At 40.0% G+C, this 20,882-nt stretch overlaps 1 protein-coding gene across 4 annotated transcripts in view; it reads right to left on the bottom strand.

Moving 5' to 3' along the window:
• Positions 1–20,882, bottom strand: part of mettl15 (methyltransferase 15, mitochondrial 12S rRNA N4-cytidine) — a 69,203-nt gene that overhangs the window by 47,531 nt on the left and 790 nt on the right. For all 4 annotated transcript variants that reach the window (XM_079466796.1, XM_079466797.1, XM_079466799.1 and 1 more), the window contains exon 2: positions 20,499–20,742. In XM_079466796.1, coding sequence (XP_079322922.1) covers positions 20,499–20,669 — 171 coding nt within the window. In that variant the 5' untranslated portion in view covers positions 20,670–20,742. The remainder of the gene's footprint in view (positions 1–20,498; positions 20,743–20,882) is intronic.

Consider the following 20,882-nt stretch of genomic DNA (forward strand, 5'->3'; position numbering starts at 1 on the left):
GCCCAAAATAGCGTACCAGTCCCGGGGGAAAACCACTGGGTGTTGGCTCAGAGCATCTCGCTTTTTTACCCAGTTTTCTCCACTGTTATCTTTCTCTTGGTCACTGGTGTTTGTTTTCGTGTGGGGGCGGTGGGTGAAAAGAATTGATGGAACAATCTGTTTTTAGCTGGATCAAATAAAACAGACAAAAAATGTAATGCCTCCTGCAGCATTGTCAGACAGCATCTTTTTATGGGACACCGCCCCTTTAAGAAACCTGCCTTCTCCACTGCCGGAGATGGACGTAACAACTCCCTAAAGGATTTGGCTATAATGGGCTTGGCATTTGCAATGGTGATTGACACTGAAGACGAAGTGAGTCATCTGCATTGATATTTCATACCGAGTGGTGTTGAAGGCCAGGCTCCCTGGTCTTCCTGAACTGATGCAGCTCAGGGAGGATACAAGAGGTGAGAGCTTATAGCAAAGAAGAGACCTGAGATATTGCACTGAAAGGTAATAAGGACAAAGATACAACAGTGGTCTTTCAGAAGGAGAAGAAATCTACAAACTATCTTCATTGACATCTTTGTTGACATGAAATGTTCTATTCATAAAGGCAAAATATACAAAAGTACAAACAGGACACAAAACCACAAACTTTTGCTCTGTATTTTGATATCAGTGAGTGATAAGACAGGTCCTTTGCACTGCAGTTTCTGCCTTCGCCAGCAGAGGGAACATGAGAGTAAAGAGTTTCACTGAATTCTCAAGTACCACAAACGCTCAGCGGGGTCACCACGGCTAAACAAAGAGTCATCTACACCCTATAAGCCTTTCATCAGTCGAACCACTGTTTGAGTTTACAACAAACGCAAAGCACGCATGAACAACAACAGAGCCGTGACCCACACATATCTGCAAACATTGGCAGTCAAGTTGCTCTTGGCATACAGCACTGACAACATGGAACAGATAGATGAGTCAATAGACCTGTCTCTCATTTGCTCCCTGCAATAAGTGAACAAGGCCGGCAACCTGAGAGATACACAAATTCTACCTGTGGCTCCCATGCCCAGTTCAGTTACAGCAGGTCTTCTAAAATGTCAACCGGGGAAGTTTTGGAAATATCTCCTTACACCAACAGACGCACCATTAAGGAGAAAGACTGGCTAGAACAGGATCACTTTTCCTCATCGTGTGGTTGCCATGGCGCAGGGAGATGGGGGTGGAAACGGGTGGCTTGTTACTTTTTTTCCATTCTGTGTTTGAGCTTGACACAAGATTAAGTTTACATGTAATTTGTAGGTGCGCTAATGGAGCGCATGCAGCGTATCTCTCTGGCACCCCACTCGCGGGCTGGTGGTCCAATGTCGGAAAGACATGAGGGTGGCACGCGAGTGGCACCACTTATTCTCACAAGGAAAACAACTGCTAGAGTATCAAAACCCAAGACATCAAACAAATGCCCTATCTGACTGTAACAAGTTATTCATACTCTGCACACTTTCATCTGCATAATCTCAGAGTTCAATCGGGGCTTAGTTCATTGATCAGACTGGGCTTGACTTTCTGCGAAACCACATATATCCGGGACAATGTGCTTTAGCTGTGTTAGTCTATGGGGAAAGGGTTTCCTCTGTTATTACCCCCTTGTCATTCATTTGCATAACTAGTGGAATGATTGAAGGCTGTTGTTAAAATGTTATTAAATATTTGTATACCTTTGTTTTACAACTCTGAATAGCATAGAAAATGTGCCTGTGAGAACATGATGAGTTATTACGTATAAAATTAAACTTATACCTGTAGGTAAAGCATGATGGGTGTGATCCAATGGATTCCTATTTACAGCTTTGTTTGTATAGTTGACAAGGTTCACCCCTCAAAAAAGGTACTTGACAAGAACCCTTTCTGGCTGAATGGTTCCATAAAGAACTTTTAACATCCAAAGAACGAAGAGTGTTCTATGTTGCTGACAAAGGTTCTACGAAAAAGAAAGAAACTAAATAGTTCTTACAAAAACTGGTATCTTTTGGTTCTTCTTTGACATCGCTTTGTAGCACCTTTTACAAAAGTTCTTTGTAGTGGAAAAGTTTCTTTAGATTATGAAAACGTAAGAAGGAAATTCTTACGAATTCTAATAATTCTTATTAGAACCTTTGTGTGGAAACTAAACTGGGATTGCTGTCAAGAGCCTTTTGTATCACTTTTTATTAAGAGTGTAACGGCTCAAAAACAATGTTTTTGCTTAATTCAAACGAGTTTAAGGAGCAATGTGATGATTTTAGAGGTTGCGGCTCATTCGCTAACTCCTACTACGGTGGCTGACACAGCACAAAGATGTCATCACGTTTTGCTTCTTTGCCAAAGGAGATAACTTATCTACAAAATGCACTCTGTAGAGCAGTTTGTCCATTTAAAAGGGGACCCACAGTGTATGTAGATAGAAATAGCTCATTGTAAGGTAATAAAAACAACGCTACACCTCTGAACACATAGTTGTGTATATTTTATAACACGGCTCATTGGAATGCTTGATTCTGGCCAGTCGCAACACTTGCAGTTTCAATATTTCCAGAAAACAACCTCTCAAAACTAACAACATATGGTAACCCTGATGCAGCAAATTTTTCTGACAAAATAAATGTGTGTTTTAATAATAAATATTTCATTATATTCACAAATGTTTAAACCAAATTGCCTGTTCGTGACATTTGAACGCTTGTTTCTTTCCTTAAAACCGAAAGTAAACAGCTTTTCCTTACGGAAAGTCTTTATCAGGTAAAAATTTGCTTATAAAATATTTCAAATTCACATTTCATGTCTATTTGTTTCTCATGTGGCAAGTAGACGTGTAATAAGCAGGATAACGGCTGTTAAGCCCCCTTATTTATGCGATAACAACCGGCTGCCTGTACATTATCTACATATTGCATTTCTGTCAATAGATCCCCCTAAATGACACATACAGCGCCTTTAAATCAGCCATTAATCTCATGTTTATGAAACAAAAAGGTAGTCCTCTAAGAAAGCCCATAAAATAATCGAACTCAAAACATACATATTTACATTCTCTAAACTTTTTTTGTTAACCATTACTTTGCGTCAGGTTAAGATTGGCCTACAATATCAGAATACATGTCAAAACAAGAATACAAGTCCAAGATGGCCTCCAGTTACATACTTGGCAAGTTAAAAGGAATTTGACTGATGGAAATACACCAGGTGAATGCTTAAAATCTCAACCATGTTCTCGAGAAACAAAAGATTGACCCAGAAACACTTAATGCTGGAGAGCGCCGGTGGACCCCTGCCAAATAGTACACTTTAAAGATTCTGGGCCAAAGAGAGAAAGAGAAAGGGCTAAGCAACCAATGAGGTGTCTGCCAAAGGACAGGAAAAGCTTCTGGCAATTACTCTGTCAAGAGGAATTGTGTAGTTGATTGTACCCATTGAAGTAGAACGCCAAGGCGCATGTGTTCTCTTGCTCTACACTGCTTGTTTGTACAGCATCAGAGAGAACCCACCTGACATGCTTCCACGCGTCTACAGAAGGATAGCTGGATAAGAGGCATAACAGTTAAAAAAACGTGCAGCCCCTGCCTTCCATATACCACACGTTGTGTAACGGATTAGTCCGAACTCACACAGACGGAGCGTTTTGTGCCAAGGCTGTTTTTAACTACCTCCTTTATTTGTCAAGCAGATTTGTCTATTGTCAATCTGAACAAATAGTAAAGAGTGAAAAAACACACACAACATTCCTCGGCTATTCACTGAGGGGCAAGTATCCGTGCAGACAACTAAAGTCCATACAGGAAGGTCTGAGCCTGTTAAGGGCAAAACACAGTCCTTGTAGTCAAAACAACACTTTCACGTGCCACTGTAAGGCCTCAGAAGCGAGGCCAATGTTTGCAGAGTGTCGCAGTTCCACCCCGAACGATTGCTGCGAACATTCATGTTGATGCTTAGAGTGTGTGTTTGTGGGCACTTTAAAGTGAGTAGCCTATATCTACCTCGCAATGGAAAAGCCTAAGGCGACTGTGGCCGGAGAAACCAGCCAGAGCAGTTAAAAGTTGTTGAACGATCTGTTGGCTGTCCTATGGGCCACCCCTGGTAGAGGTCTCAGATCGCCTGAGCCTGCAGTAATATATGCTGCTGTCAGTAGACTTTCAAGTATGGATGTTTCTGTACCGAACGTGTGCTCATTTTCTCCCGAGAACACTGCCAATGTCCTATCGCACAGAGTCTGACAGTCTCAACGCCACAACCCGCCAGCTCTGCCCCAGCTCATGAACTTTTTATGAGGTGATGGGGACATGTGTTCATTGGAGGTCTGCAGGGATACTGTACCGGCTCTTTGTTCATTGGAGTCTGTTTGCATGGTGTATCTCAAACTATTACCTTACTCTCTCGCAAACTTGGCCATCGTGCAGCTTTTTTATTAGAGTAGCTCTTACCTGCATTGGCCTCAAGTTGTGTTCATGGCTGCTTTAAACCCAACAATAATTTATGTGGCATTTCAAAGTTGGTCTAATTCATTCCAAACAACCCAAATCATCACCAAAAATTAATAAAGAGGAAAGAATTTAAGCCATCTCTCAACATCCCCCCCAAAAAAGTCATACAGAAAATGACAAGAGGGTGGGTAGATGATGTCCGAATTTTCATTTTTGGGTGTCCAATCCCTTAAACTGCCCCAAATCTATCCTTTACTACTAATCTCTTGTTGAAAAAACTGACATGAAGGTTTATCTTCAGTCACAATGTCACAAAGACATTTAAGAAACCGAGATAAAAACCGAGATAAATTAAGAAATTGTCCTTATTAATTTCTGCCATGCTGTTTCATCTTTTTAACCACTTTGTTGGGTGGCAAAGGCTTTTGTAGGCCACCAGTCAGTCATACCCTGACAGATATTGGGCTCAGTGACCAAGCAGACACTGGGGAGAGCTAGATCTGATGGAGGACTCCCTCTATACTGCAGGGAGAGGAGGTGGAAGGGGATAAAGATAGGAGATGGATAGCTTGAGGAAGGGATTTATGTCTGGATGGACGCCTCCGCAGACGTCACAGGGTGTTAGCTATGGCATATGCAGCTCCCATCTTCACCCACCTCTCACTCTGAGGAGTCCTGCAAAACTTCCCTCAGTGACAGGGCTTCTTTGTGCACCAGACAAGGAGTCAAGTTTTTGCGGGTGTGTTTGAGAGCGAGTGAAAGCTCCTATGAGAATGTTACTATAGAAAAGGTATGTGGCAGGTCTTTATTACTTAAAAATTATTTTCCTCAGAATTATGAGTCTTCAAATGCAATGAATAAAAATAGCATACAATGATAAAATCTAGGCCAGGCCATTTGAAATTGATCTGAAAGGGAAAGTTTGACCAAAAATGACAATTCTTCATCATTTACTCACCTTCATGCCATTTCTGTATAAGTTTCTTTTATCCGCAATACACAGAATATATAATGAAGAACATTGATAACAGAAAAACATTGTCAACCATTGACTTGAATGAAATATGTGTTCAACAGAAGAAAGTCATAGATTTTTACTTTAAAGGAATACTCCACCGAAAAATTCCGTCTTCATTTAGTCACCCTCAAGATGTTCCATATATGACTCTAAAGTTCTTTGTTCTGATGAACACAGAAAGATACTTGGAAGAATGTAGGAAAGCAAACTGTTCGGAGGCACTATTGACCACTATTTTTTCTACTATGTTAGTCAATGGTGGACATAAAATGTTCTATTAAAAGCATTCGTCCAAATACGCAAATTTATTTAAAATAGGACTGTCAAATGATTAGTCATGACTTATCTAAGCAAAATAAAAGTTTTTGTTTCCATATAATTTATATTATATATTAATGTAAATATTAATAAACAAATATATATATATATTTCCTTAAAATTATACATACATAATTATTATACACAGTACACACATATATATTAAGTAAAGAAAAACTTTTCTTTTGCACACTTAGTCATGACTAATTCACTCTATGCACGGCTACTTCCATGTTTAGGCTCAGTTGTTATCAAGTTTCCGGCGTGCTTACAACCAATGTTTGCATGTTATCATTTTAATGAGCTGCCGTTAGGACACAGCAATATTGAGACGTCGCACCTTCACGACGAAGGTATTTATAGCTTCTTGAACTCATTACTACAACGATGTATTGATAAAATATATAAAACAGGTATGCAGCAAAAGTTAATATATACTGTATATATAATATAGTATAATTTAACGAAATCACTAGTTAATCAATATGTGAATATAATATGCGAATATAAGAAAAACGACCACGCTAAGACCTCGTTTTGCTATGGGAGAATGCTATACCGGAAGCCCGCGTAAGACTGAGACATGGGCGGAAATACGTAAGCAGCAGGGCGTGCATAGAGTGAATTGTTTCACAGCTCTAGTTTAAAACAACATGAGCGGGAATAAAGGTCTTTGCACATTGAGTCCGAAATTTGCGTCCAAAATTTCTGCACATTTAAAAATAAAACCGACAATCACATTTTTACACTGCCTCCGATATTCTTGCCCGTCATAAAAAATTTGGACTGGGTTCGATTTTCTGTGTTTCTCCTAACAATCCCATTAGAACAAGCCATGTGTTGCATCTCACCGTTGTAGACACGGTGTAAATGGTGAAATAGTTTTATTACCGCATAAACTATCCATTGTCTCGTTCATTTGAATGATAAGCGCACAAGAACTGTCTCAGGTTCGTCTTCCTGCAACAATCCAGCTATTTTCTCTGGCTACTAAGCAAAACAATCTCTGAGGGGAGGAAATGTAACGAACACAAAGCCAGCAGACACAACCTGAACAGTATGTTCAAACACAGTATGTATAACAACAAATACATGTGCAGAACGGGTCACTATTTGGAGCCCATAGTGACGTGCTGTACACACACACACATTTCAACCATTTTAAATGATTGAAAATCACTGTGTGCGGCATTGGCAATAATGGAATGTTGGAGGATACAGCAGTAGTGTATGTCTGACTTTGGCAGTAGTGAATGACAGCTGATAATGAGATGTTTTGATACTGAAGGTGAAGGAAAGCAGGAGATAGACAGCGCCTGTGTGCCTCTATGACTCACACACCCATCTGAGAAACTCCTTTCTCCCCTCTCTCTCGCTCTCTCTGTTCTTTTTCTCTGCAGGATCTAGGAAGCACTACCTGGGTTCCATCAAAACGCTTATTAATAAGCATGGCAGGCCAACTACATCATTCATCATTGTTTTCATCAGAGATGAAAGAGGATGGTGCAGTATCTGTGGTGAACAATCACTGTTTCCTGCACCAATAACGCTGTAAAAGAGTCATGCATTTGAATGTGATTCTTGGTCATCAGTCTGTTTCAAACACTGTGGCAAAGGGTAGGGCTTGCTGGTTAATATATAACGACATCACAACGTTTTGGACATGTTAAACGGTACTCTTTAAAGTATGTTGGATTGTCAATCCGTAGCATATTAAACTCGGCTATGAAGAAAGCTTCAAAATCTCCCGACTGTAGACATGCTTTTCTTTCTATTTTCTGTTTAACATCCAGCATGTAAAACTGGGCTAAGATTCATCCAGAGGGCCTCCTTTAATATGCCTAAATGAGAGTAAATTCAAAAAAACAAGGTCAAATCTGATCTAGCACCCTCCATTCAGCAGCGGGCCTTGATAGAGCGGGACCGTATTTAAAGAGCTTTGCTCGCTTGGATGAATCAGAGAGTATAACACTATTGTTGGCAAGCTATAGGAGAGAAACAATACATGCTATATTTAAACTCTAATAAAACCAAATTGAGAGTAAACGGTGGGAGTAGGGAAGGGACTGAAGCCTGGAAGTAACTTCTAAAGTAGAAGATGGAATCCATCCTGAAGGTGAATTTTATGCCAGTAGATGTGAACAAAGGAGGCGGTGAGCTGTGACTATTAGGACCTGCAAAGAAAGGCCTAGTTTAATGAACAAAGACAGAGAGAGAGATAGAGAGAGAGAGAGGGGGGAATAGAAATGTAGAAAGAAAGGGAGTCGTTTGATAATGTTAAGGAGAAAGAAGAGATGGATGGATAGATGGATGGATGCATGGAAGGATGGAAGAAAGAGTGTGAATGTGCAGTGCATAAGTCCTCTGACAGATGGAGGCCTTAGGCACTGTGTTTTAAGACAGAGGAATTAGCAGTAGAGGATTTTATACAGCAAAGGCCGCTGGATGGGGGAAGAGCACAGAAATAGTGCAGAAACACAACCTACTTACAGAAAGCTTGCTAAAGGCATGCAAACCTACACATACACGCATGTCTCCTGGAAAGAACAAAAAGAGTGAACCAGACATACAGCCGTCTCTAAGAAGTCTCTGACCACTGTGTTAAGAAGCTCAGGGGATATTGCTGAAGTGGGCTATCATTAACTCAATATGAAGTTCAGACTTCACTCAGTGTACTTAAACTTAACACACTGTTAAAAGTCCTGAAAATCAAGAGGGGTATCATTGCACAAAAGTCTGTTCCCTGTGCCTCATGTTCTTCCGCTATCAAAAACGCAATGACGCAAGAGGCTCAGTGTCTGTCTTATTGTGACAGGCAGAGGAGCCATACAGTTTTAGGTATAATAAACAAACATCTCTGTATCACATATATTGTTACAAAATCTGTATTGTAAACTACTAACAATATTTATCTGGTTCAAGGCTTTAAAGCTCTTTATAAAGGCTTCTACTTTGAAATGCCTGTGCAGAAAAATTATGGGAAAAAGAACTGGATTTACAGCTAAATCAAACTGTTCAACAGCAGGACAATTGTACAATAAAAGTTATAAAATGAATAAAAAAAAACAAGCATGTGTGGGTGCAAGTAATCTGAATGGGACATAGTCACTAATCATTTTGATTAGATTCACTGAAAGAAATGCTCTGTTACAAATAAAGTTTCAATTAGAAAGATTTGACAGCCTTTTTCACATCATAAAGAAACCACAAATAACCTTTTTTCTCTAGCTCTTAAGAAAATCCTTATTTTCAAAGAGGTATCTTGCTGGGATTTATTTAATAGCCGAAATACGATTTATCATAAGAGCAAAGACTCCAGGCTTGATTCACCCGCCCCTCTCTCAGTCAGCCAGTCCATCGCAGGTATAATTTTTTTGGGTCCCAGAACATTTTTAAGGGATTGTTTTTAGGTATCCAGGAGTTTTCCTTGTGGAAAGATAACTTTAGTGTCTGGTTCCCCTTATGTTCAGCTACTGTTATAATACTAATAATAACGTTTTTACATGAAGATAACCAAAAACAAACCATAAAAAATAAAACTTGAAAAAGAATGTTAGGGGAACATCCCGAGTTTACCACTTGTGCAGGTAATTCAGAGTAAATTTCCACTGCTTCCACAGAGTAAAAAGTCCATAACATCTGCACCACGGGAGGAGTTCCCTTTCCTGACAAACTATTTCCTGACAAAAAGCATGTGATGTCAAAGGCATCAAACTACTAAGCAGATAAAACAGCGACATCAATCTAAACTCCAGAACTTGGCAATCTGCTAAATGTTTTTCAGTGTTTTGGATAAATTCAGCAACAGAAAGGGCAGAATATACTTGTTTAAGCCAAATGGAGAAACGCTGATGAATATTTCACAACACGAGAGATCAACACGATTGCTGCTGTGCATCCTTTAGGATCAATATTCTTGAGTAAGTGCAAATAGAAAATGAGGCGTTTCTTTCTTGTCTTCTTTTTCCCCTGGTGAGGTCAGTCAGGTGAAACCAAGCACTGCACAGGGTAATGCATACAGCCCACCTGACCCTTCCGCTTCTATCAGTGTCTCTTGACTGCTTCCATTTCAGGAAAAGCAGATGAGGAGCCCAGAGTAACTCGGACACCCCTCACTTATAATACATAACCAGTCTTTCACTGAAAAATGCATACACATGCCTGCGCCTGGGTGTGTGTACGCTTGTCCGACTGTGTAATTGATATGTATCTACATGTAGTTAGAGGCTATACAAACAGCAGGGACATGTAAGTGGTTCTAAGGCCTCCACGTTTCACAGCGCAGATTAGTATTTAAATCTGTTAAAACTAAATTTAAAAAAGAAACGGAAAATAATGTAAACTCTCAAAGATGAATCAATATATATATATACACAGAACATTTTAGTTTTCAATCTTGACATAAAGAGGAAAGAATTATAGAGGAGAAAAGGGTAAGATGTGTCAGTGCCCTCAGCTTAATCTATCAAGCTGTGATTTCATTCCTGTTGACAGAAGATATACAATAATATAATTAGAAGCATGCATTTAACCTGTAAATATCTTTTACCCGTAAAGCTCCTGAACAAAAAAAAATCTTGACCTACTATTCCCAAATATGTCCATGTCACTTGTGATTATCAGAACCTCAGTTCTTACTTGATTTGGCTTAGCACATTCAATGAATTTGATTTGAATTTCACATACCACGAAGGAACCTGATTTGGAAAAAGATTACAAAAATTACAACAAAGTTTGTCCACCCTTCTGCATAAAATGAATATGAATTTATAAAATAAAATAAAAAAACATCTAAATAAAATTATATTATTCTATCTAAATTTTATATCATGAAAGACAACAGATTATTAACATTAGAAACATCTTCAAGCAAGGTATGGGCATCCGGTACATCCGGGTTAAGTCTTTTGTATGTGCTTTGTTACATTCAGAACCATTTATTCGAAATACATTCAAAGGAACTACCAAAGATGAACGTAATCAGTGTCCATCACATGTACAGATACGTTTCTTATTGTTTCTTTGTCTAACTCATATTTAAATATTACAATAAAATAAAACGGCAAAAATGAAAACAATTAGCAAAGTTAGGTGATTACCTCAAAAATCCATAAATATCACTGTTAGTTAATACTGCTATTAACACTTTTTCTGACAAGCAGATATAACAAGACCTGTTTTCCGGTTTAGTCATGTGACATTTGACCTATACCCTTTTGAGCCCAACAACATATGTCCGTACAATTACGCTTGGCAGATTAAAGCCCCAGTTCACAGTTCTACCCTCAAGGCATCTATATTTCACAGACATCCATAACCAACCAAAACACCTGCTTCACAACAGCAAAACAAGGTGCTATAAATTACAATTAGTATCACATACAAAAGCCCTCACAACTATTACAACCATCAATTTCAGAGTCAACTGACAATCACACGATACCTCAAAGCAGTGTCCATCTCACACGAGCATCAAAACCAACTCTATAAACCTGTACATTTAAACGGTCGACACATTTGAGTATGTCTGACTCAAAAGTGTTCATCAGTCAAATGCATCAGGTGAAAGACATCACTTTAATTCAATCAGAAAAGGGCAGGAAGGTTCTGTGTCAGGAAGCTCACTCATAAAGCACAGAAACTTTTAGTTGTTTGCCCTCTTTCTCTTCGCCTCCCCGCCCTTTAAGGAAAGAAGCGTATCTACCGACTGAGATCCACCAGTGATTAGAAAACGAGAGGGAGACGAGAACCAAAAAGTATAGGCCATCTGAATTCCGGCCCCGGACACAATCCGTGGTACCTATTGACACCTGGCTCCCCAGGTGAAGGAAGAAGCCCGGAAAGCGTCATACTTCGACATTCTATTCTACGTAGATTGAGTGGAGGTTGACTCCAATTTGGATTAGCGTTCGGGTTATGTAAAGCACTGTCTAAAACTAGCAAGTTCAGCAGGTGCACATCACCTCCAAAGCCCACTCAGGCTAAAGCTTGACATTGAGTCTGGAGGAGAGAACAACCTTTCCAAAGAACATAGATTTGTCAGACAGCATTGTGAAACTATATCCTGCGTTACCCCTAACCCCAAAAGCCCCTCTTCCGTCTCACAACAACAGCACCTGCGTTGAACACCATCATGATGTTCCGTATGCTGGCACGTCACGGCCGGACTTCTGTATGGAAATCGGGTGCAATAAATTATGGAGAATCAAAATTCAAATGATGGCATGCCTGCGGTTTCTGAGCATTCATGCAAACCCCAATCAAGGCCATGTTGCTGTGATGAGTCATCGCTCTATCCAGCTGACCACGGGGCATACATCTGATTAGCAAGCCCACGCTTACCCGGTAGGCACAAATGTAAATATTGTAATAAAACCTTCAGTAATAACTTAGCTCCCGTGTCTTGGAGAGGCTTCACTTTATGTATTTTTCCCCACATTTCAGCAATATTGTTTGATGGAGACTGCATACTTAAATATCAGTTATTAAAGCAAGGTTTCAGGTGTGGGTTTCCAGCATCCATTCTTCAACTTTGGGGTTTTTAATCTCCCACGAGAAGCTACTTACATCATTAGTGTAATTATCCTTCACATCATTGTTGGAGTTATTTACCATCAAAGAAGTGGGTGTTTGCTTCACCTACAGAGCGACAAGCTGCACTGTGACTAATACAAAAGGATATTTACACTTTTTTCCCTGAACCAAGAATGGAAACAAAAGAAAAAACGTGCAAATGAAGCGCAAATTGAGATGCCTGTGTAAGCAGTGTATCAGAACAATACATTTACAAATAACAGGAGGCATAAAAAATGACCAACACCCACATTGTCCCAAAGGGGGGTTCAACGGGTGTGTTGCCGTGGCTACGTAGAACGCTTGAGGGCCTCAGATGAGCTCCCAGTAAGAGGCTGTCCCCTCTGTGCCAGCTTAGCCACCTGGTACAGCCCCGATACATTTGGCTAATGATGTCACAGACTCTCTTTCACGCCGCACCCCCACCACCACGGCACAATTGTCTATTCATGAGAGTAATGAGAAGTCAGGGAGAGTGAGGGACAGACAGAGCGAGACTTTGCTCATGGCCACTGATAACCCCAGACTAAACTTGCAACCATACGAGACTTGGGCTTAATATCTGGCCGTCAATCAGCTCTACCATCCCTTGCCGGAGTGTTTAATTACAGAGATCAATTATTCACCAGCCTCGTCTTTCAGCAGGCCATGCTCCTCGAAAAATACTGCCACGGGCTGAGGGGAGGAGACAGCCGCTTGCCAGTACAGAGCGAATTATCCAAAGCACAACATCTCCACCAGGAGAATGCTGTCTGCACCTTACCTAAGCGCACAGACCTATTTGCCATGCATGACCAGTGCGAGTGTAACGTTACATGAAAATTTATTGAGATCCATCCACAGCCCCGCTGCTGGCTCCTGTCAACGTGTTCATGTCTCAGCTTGTTGATAAATACGGCTATGTCGTCATCACCAATTGTCATCATGTGGCCTCGGCATCTTTAATATTCTACAGCTTTGAGACGTAACTAGTAATGCTCAATGCCACCTGTTGCAATAAGAAAAAAGACCTAAAACGCAACTCTGTGCTTGGTTTAATTCTGAGCTGCCGATGTTGGTGGTGTAAACAAAGCAGGCGATGAGATATTAAGACAAGAGACAGCAGGTCTTGGTAGAGGACGAGAAGAGAGGTGTGGCCAGGATCTCCATCTTGTCAACGTGCTACTTATCTCAGAACACCATTTTTTACTATAACCTAGGAGCTCACTCATTCTAAATCACGAAGACAACTGTTCAACTGACCCCAGATCAGCTTAAATGGTAGCTTCGGCCAATTCTAGAATCCTCCTCTGTTCGAAAGACTGAGAGCTCATTAATCTCTCTTGGCTGCAATCCCTCCTCCCTGGCGACAGCGCCAGGGCAGAGGATTCCTCAGAGCCTGGCTGTGTCCATCCCCACTGGTCCACCTGCCTGGATCAAACACTCACAACGGGGAGGGGACAAGGTGGTAAAGACCACAAAGGGGGCGTTGTAGATTCCAACAGGCAATAAAACAGGACAAATCACTTCCTGTCAGGGTGTGTCTTTACTGAGTGGGTGTGAAAATGTGTGTAACCAGGCGCTAAGAGCAGGGCCACTAAATGAGACAGGACATGAATAAAGCAGTGGCTGGGTTCGATTGTCCGTGGGCAGACTCCAGGGGAAAGCCAGCACAGAGGAATCTATCACATGAGATTGGCTAGGTCGTGGGTGGACCTTCACTGAGTAAAAAGGCCTTGTGGTGAGATCTGACACTGGGCCCACCGGATCTAAGTGTTTAAATCAAGCAGACAATAAAACATGCTTCTTCACAAAGAAGGAAAATTCCCACTGCTGTCTGTAAACAACAAAAGTCTTTCATTTTGTTTTTCTTGATCGTCTTTAGACTTTCTAAGGTCATTAAGTTCTTCAGGGTTGAGAAAAATGAGGTTAAAAGCCAATGTAAAGGTAATGCATCTTTGTTACTTTGTTATCATATACTTTGACGCTTATTGGTTTCCCACATTCATCAAAATATATTTTTTTTGTGTTCCTTGGTTTCTATAGCTTTGGAACAACTTCAGGGTGTCCCAAAAAGAGGTGGTGGTTGAGGAGAGACCCATCATATGATTGTAAAGAGCTTTGGGTGTACAGCAATACACAATAAAGTGCTATAAAAATGCCTCATGCATTCATTCAGGGTGAGTTAATGATGACAGAATTTTCATTTTGGGATGAACTATCCTTTAAGCCCACCGGTCACTATACAAAGTAAAAAAACATACCAAGGCTAACCCATATTCCGCCTCCAATTCTGTCTAAGATTCAAAGATATGCCATAAATGATTCCTGTTAATGTAATTTATAACAAAATGATTTGGAATATCTTAGCGTTTATACATTTGTCTTGAACAGTGGTGTAATGAAAAAAGGCAGAGAGACATGGCAACACATGTATACTGGCCTTCTGGCTTTTTCAATTGGCTCTAACATCGTGAGAGACAGCAACAGCATTATTACTGGAGGGTCACATCTGGTTCTGAGATTGGCCTGAAATGGCAAGGAATGAAAACGCTGAACCTGTGAACTTCCTCATATCAATCTGTTACACTCAGTTAAGCTCTATGTGCACTTGAAGATTGGGATAGAAAAGAGATGGCAGAAAATTAAATCAAAAAGGAAATCGGTCGCGCTTCCTTTTTCCCTTACGCAAACTACCCCCTCCTTCAACAAAGACAGAGATGAAAAAATGTCATCTAATTGAATGAAACGTTTAAACCAATTTTCAGCTAATTTCCAAACATAAGGAAGCAAGGCGTGGATTGCTACCTATTCAAATGGGTCATGCACAGTGCAGTGACAGATGGGGTTGGAGGTCTGATATGGACAAGCATCTCGTCTATTCCCTTCAGACATGCAGTTGGTGATTCCCACTCCCCCATCTCTTAGTCAACAGTATACTGTAGGGCTGGGCGATATGGCTTAAAAAAAAAATCTCCGATTTTTTTCACACCAAACCCGATTTTCGATTTTAATCGATTTATTTTTTCTATTTAAAAACAAACTACAACTAACAAAAAATTGCTCAAAACAAATGTACTCTTAATTGTGTTCTGATTTTCCTTTATACAGTTTAATCTAAATTTCCCATTGGAGCATAAGTGTAACAGGAAACAAGTCTTAAAACATGCTTGTAAACGAGATGGCAGGCCCTGGCATTGTAAACAGTGAAAATGTAGCTTATCAGTTTTCTAATAACCTCAAACTTACAGTGATACAATGCACCTTCAAAATAACTTATATATAAATATAAATAAATAATTTAATTGTGTGTCCCTTTTTGGTCAAATAAATGCAACAAAAATGACTAAATTCGATTGTACAAAAATACATACAGCGGAGGTATTCATAAAGTGCAAACAAAACTTTAAACAGCTTTCCTGAATCCCTGAAATTGTAAACAAAATGAAACATCTGCATCCATTACTTTAGTTTCAACATTCTTCATTTACATAGTTTTAGCCAGGAAGACAAGCCTGTCTACTACTACCTCTGGCTTGAGGCATGCCCGGTTACATGTAACAATGCCCTCTCCCATACTGAAAAGCCTATCTGATGGGGCACTTGTAGCAGGGACAGACAAGTGTTTTTTGGCCAGATTACTGAGCCTTGGGAAGTTTGGTTCATGACGCTTCCACCACTGAAGTGGATCAGTGTCTGGGTGTGCCGCTACCCTCTCAACAAAATCCATGTCGCAATTAGACGAGAGCGGCTTGCCAGAAGCCCCTCCCACGCGTGAAAGAAGCGAGTAAACTCAAAATGTTCAAGCGTCCAACTACTCGCGAATAGCGCGGTTTATTCGCGCAACTCGCGTTTGGTGTGAACACTCGGGAGCGTCGGTCATAGAAGTTAAAGAGAAAACCGATTTTCATTTAAAAAAAATCGCCTTAAACGTCAAACTCGAGTTAATCGATAAAATCGATTTATCGCCCAGCCCTAGTATACTGTCATTCTCAAATGGCTTTCACATTACACCCCTGTAATCAAACTGTAGGATTCATACTGCTCATTATTCAATTAGCCAAATGCTACAATCGCATCCTGATGGCTAAGATAATTAGTGTAAAATGGTTACCCGGCTGGCAAAGTGGATCTGCAATTTAAGGTGAATAGAATATCCAATTCTGCAAATGTAATTTTTTTTCAAGGCTAATTCGTTGGGTAATGAGGCTGCTCTAGTATATGGGTGAGAGAGGTGAAAAAGGCCAGAATGAGAGTGAACGGAGTGAATCAACAAAGAATTTTCCCTTTGTGTGTTTGTGTGTGTGTCTGTATATTTCTGAAAGACACAAAACAAGTAAGATCTCCGATCCCTTGGCGTAGCTTTATATTCCCTTTTCAAATATGTACATGCCGATACATTATTAAATTCTTAAGTGCAACAGGTACAGTTCTCAAAGTCAATAAAGTGACTTGAAAATTACTAATTTGAAATAGTTTTACGCTGAACCAAAGTTTAAAATGTATTCGTCATTCTCCATGAGATGAGTAGTTAACAATCCTTACCCATCGTTCAGACTGCTAGTGGCGACAGGAAGTGGGCGTGTCTAGCGACACAACAGAGTTGAGATTTGCCAGAGCCATTGAGAGAGAGAGTCGCAACCAATGGAACTGTTTTTTCACAACCATGATGGTTCATGGAGGCTCTCAATAGTTCCCGGATGTTACAAGTAACACATGGAGCTGCGGCTAAACAGACCAACTGATGATGTTTTAACAACCTATACATGAGCTTTGATAAAAACATAATTTAGTAGAACGAAATTTAATTATTGGCACTTACATTACAAACAGACGTCCGCCTTATAGTTTTCCGCTATATTTTTTTATTTACTTTTGACCGTTGCTCCCGTGGCATAATGGGATAGATAAGTGTCCATCCGATCCACTCTCTCAAATCTCGGTGGTAGTAGTAGAGTAGACCATCCGGGTATTTCTCGCCAACTCCTTTTGCATACTGAGATTTTGGACATCCTATTCATGACTCAAACTCATTTTCGGCGACTATAAAGTATGGAAGTTGGCGATTTCAGACGCAGCACATTTGTGTAAAATGTAATCGTTAAAGTAACAGTTCACCTAAAAAAAAATTATTTACCCTCGAGTTTCTTTGTTCTGATGAAAAACGAGAAAGATATTTGGAAGAACATTTGTAACCAAACAGTTCTTGGCCACGATTGACTACAATAGTAGACAAATTACTTTATGAATTTCTTTGTTCTGTTGAACACAAAAGAAGATTTTGAAGAATGTAGGAACACAAACAAGGCACTTAATTATCATACTCGTAAAGATAACAATGGTGGCTAAGAACTGTAGCATTCTTCCAAATATCATTCTCTCTGTTCATCAGAACAAAGAAATGTATACAGATTTGGAACAACTCGAGGATGAGTAAATTTTGATTTTGGGTGAATTGTACCTTTAAAAATAACATTATAATTGTTTTAATGTTTTTAAGGCACAGAGCTGGTTGGTTTGAATCAAGGTTAAGTTAAATGAACCATAAAAATGTTTACAGAAAATTGGGCACTCACTGTTGGACTATGAGCACTATAAACTCCCTTATTTTATTTCATGCTTGAAATCCCCAAAATGAGAATGTTTCTCACAAAACTAGAGTTTTGTTATTGCTCAGAGTGGTAAGCTAAATATGGTGTACCTTCCCTCAACTGTTTCAACAGTTCCCATGGTAATGGGGAACTTGGCGTGGGCCTCCACACATGTTGGTGACACCTGTATGCAAAATGAAGAAAAGCAAGTGAAGAGTTTATTTCCAAAATTATATAACTAAAAAAAAACAGGTTTTTTTATTGTGCCTTCCAATTAATATCAATCCAACTGCAGTTGGTTTGTTTTGATTGAAGCCATAATAACTCAAAACACCTAACTAACACAATAAAACACAATAAAACATGATTTTAAAAAAATAAGCGAGTTTTTCGCTTTTTGGAAATGAACTCCTCAAGAGTTCCTCAACATTTTATATTGTGTGGTTGAGTAACAGTTACATCCTGCGAGCAAAGGGAAATCGAAAAACATACAGATGGTCTTATGAAATGCTGTCAAAAGCATCAAGGATCAACTGTGTCTCTTCACAGAGCATTAAAGGGCAATCCCACTTACGAGCAAATTGATGCACTGTCAGTGAAACCCCTACTTTACGGCTTCCGTGCCGAGGGGGTGATGCGTTAAAGCCCTTCACCTGTACCGCTATCAATTCCTGGATAACTGCGTAGGAGGTGGCGGCCAGCTGAAAGCCTACATTTACCCACTTTGGTGTAATTGCCGCGTTTACTCTATGATTGCCTAAAAGCTCCATTCCAACTCACTCCCGCCTGGTTTGACGAGGGCTTCTGCAGTGGGGTTGATTGCTTTACAATGGCAGATCAAAATATTAGAGCGATCCCTCTGAGCAGTCACAGTAAGCGCTTGACTAACAGTTATTATTATGCTGTCTGTCAGCGTAATAATAAAGGAGGCTAAATTGTTCAACGGGGAAAAAGGGCTGGTTAATGCTCCTGTAATAATTAGCCTATCAATCTGCTTGTTGTTTTCTGGATTTTGATTCAAAATTCTTCAAGCTATAAAACACATATTTTCTTACTATAAGGCTCTCATGATTAAATTATTTCTGTAACACTTATCATACTAAATTAAACCAACATTGTATGGAATATAATTCCTCCACCTGTCAGTTTACTGTTATGGGCAGCCTCTACATTTACAATGTGACATTGCTTTAGTATTTACAAACATATCGTTACATACAACTACATTATTCTCTTCAAATGGCCTCACCTGTTCCCTACAAATTACTGCAAACAACTAAAGCTCTTTGCCAACAAACTAAGCAGCACATATCTGTGAGATACATTCTCTACTGAAGCGCAGGCTGTGTCATTGTTTCATATTAAACACAGGCGCTTAAACACAGGCCCCTGGCACGCTCTTGCCGCACCAGTTGGCCCATGGGCGGATGGTGAAGTTAAGAGGTGCAAACCTTAGTCAAGAGTGATGCGGTACTGTGGCGCCCCACATTCTGCCAACAAGCCAACAGTGGTGCCATCACTGACTCAGTCACTGACCCGGAGCAGCCACCTGCATAAGCAACCCTTTGAGCTGTAGGACCCAGCGATGCCCATCTCAAGCTGCCCACTAGAGCAGAAGGCCCTTTGACTCACGCCCATCTGGCCTGCTAGCACGTTCAAGTACGCCAAGGTCTGTGAGCACACTGCTAATTTCCCTACCCTTCCCAAGAGGGGACAGTTGACAAATCGGGAGTCCTAAAAGTTTGGGTGACGAGCAACTTTTTTCTTGTCAAGACAGCATGTGGTTAACAGCGGCAATGACAAGTCAACATTCCGCCTCCGGGTTTTCCCACATACATACACAAATACACAAACACAGAAGTTCAATGTTGCACCCTGTGTAGGAGTTTTAAAAGATACATGTTATGGTCTGCGTTAATTCTTTCCATTGAAACGTGCCACACATCGTGTTCTTCTTTCGAGATACTTACATAAGTCAATCAATACGATAATTTTTTTAATGTGATCATTTTGTTATCAGCTTTTTTATAGCTTGCATAGGCTAACTGGAGTAATAGATACACTGTATTAAGTTAAACTCACCAAGAATTCCTGTTCGCAACCTACTTTTCTAATGTGATGTACTTCACAATAAAACTAAACAATTTGAAAAAGAAGGTATTGGGTCATCAAAAGATGGCATCCCAAACCAGAATGTCAGGCCGAATGCTCAAATAGCTATTTGAATTTAGTCAAAATTATACAATATAAGAAAACTGTAATGTAGATGAAGGAACTGATGAAACTTAGTTCTGTTCATTATGATTTTATAATATATTGTTCGTAAAGTTTACATATGAATGTGCTATAAATAGGATTTACAACCAGAACCAGGTAAAGTAGGGTTTTTGTGCATAGAACATCAATTCAATTTAAAATCATCAGCAATAGGTCACACATGATAAACCAACAACTTATATGTAACAAGTCAGATTGTCTGATGCAAACGATGTGAATGTCAATCCACAAAATGTAGATGAAGATATTTATTGATCCTTGTAATATTTAAATACACTGAAAGCTTGATGAATGACTTACCTGCCCTGGTTGGATGTCCAAACAATGCAGCACCTCTTTGAGCATAACCGGTGTGTGAAGGCCTTTCTCACTTTGAGGTGGTACTCTTAGCTCGGAATCAGGGCTTTGAGGCACTGAGCCAGTGTAGGGTCTCCAAGACAGCCACAGCTTCCTACAACCTTTTCTGAGCATTCTGGAGCTTGAGTCAGGATCAGCAGCTTTCCATCGCCCCAATATCAGACTACAGGATGCCAATATGAAACCACTACAAAATAGAGGCATTCCGATTATTGAAAGCTTCACAAACATGTGCCTAAACAATATGTAAACAAGCTTTAAAACCCAAGAGATAACATTTTTTAGATGTAACATCTGTTTTTGGAAAAAAGGTTTATTTGAAACATG

Source organism: Barbatula barbatula (genome assembly GCF_947034865.1).
Source record: "Barbatula barbatula genome assembly, chromosome: 1".
NCBI classification, from domain to species: domain Eukaryota; kingdom Metazoa; phylum Chordata; class Actinopteri; order Cypriniformes; family Nemacheilidae; genus Barbatula; species Barbatula barbatula.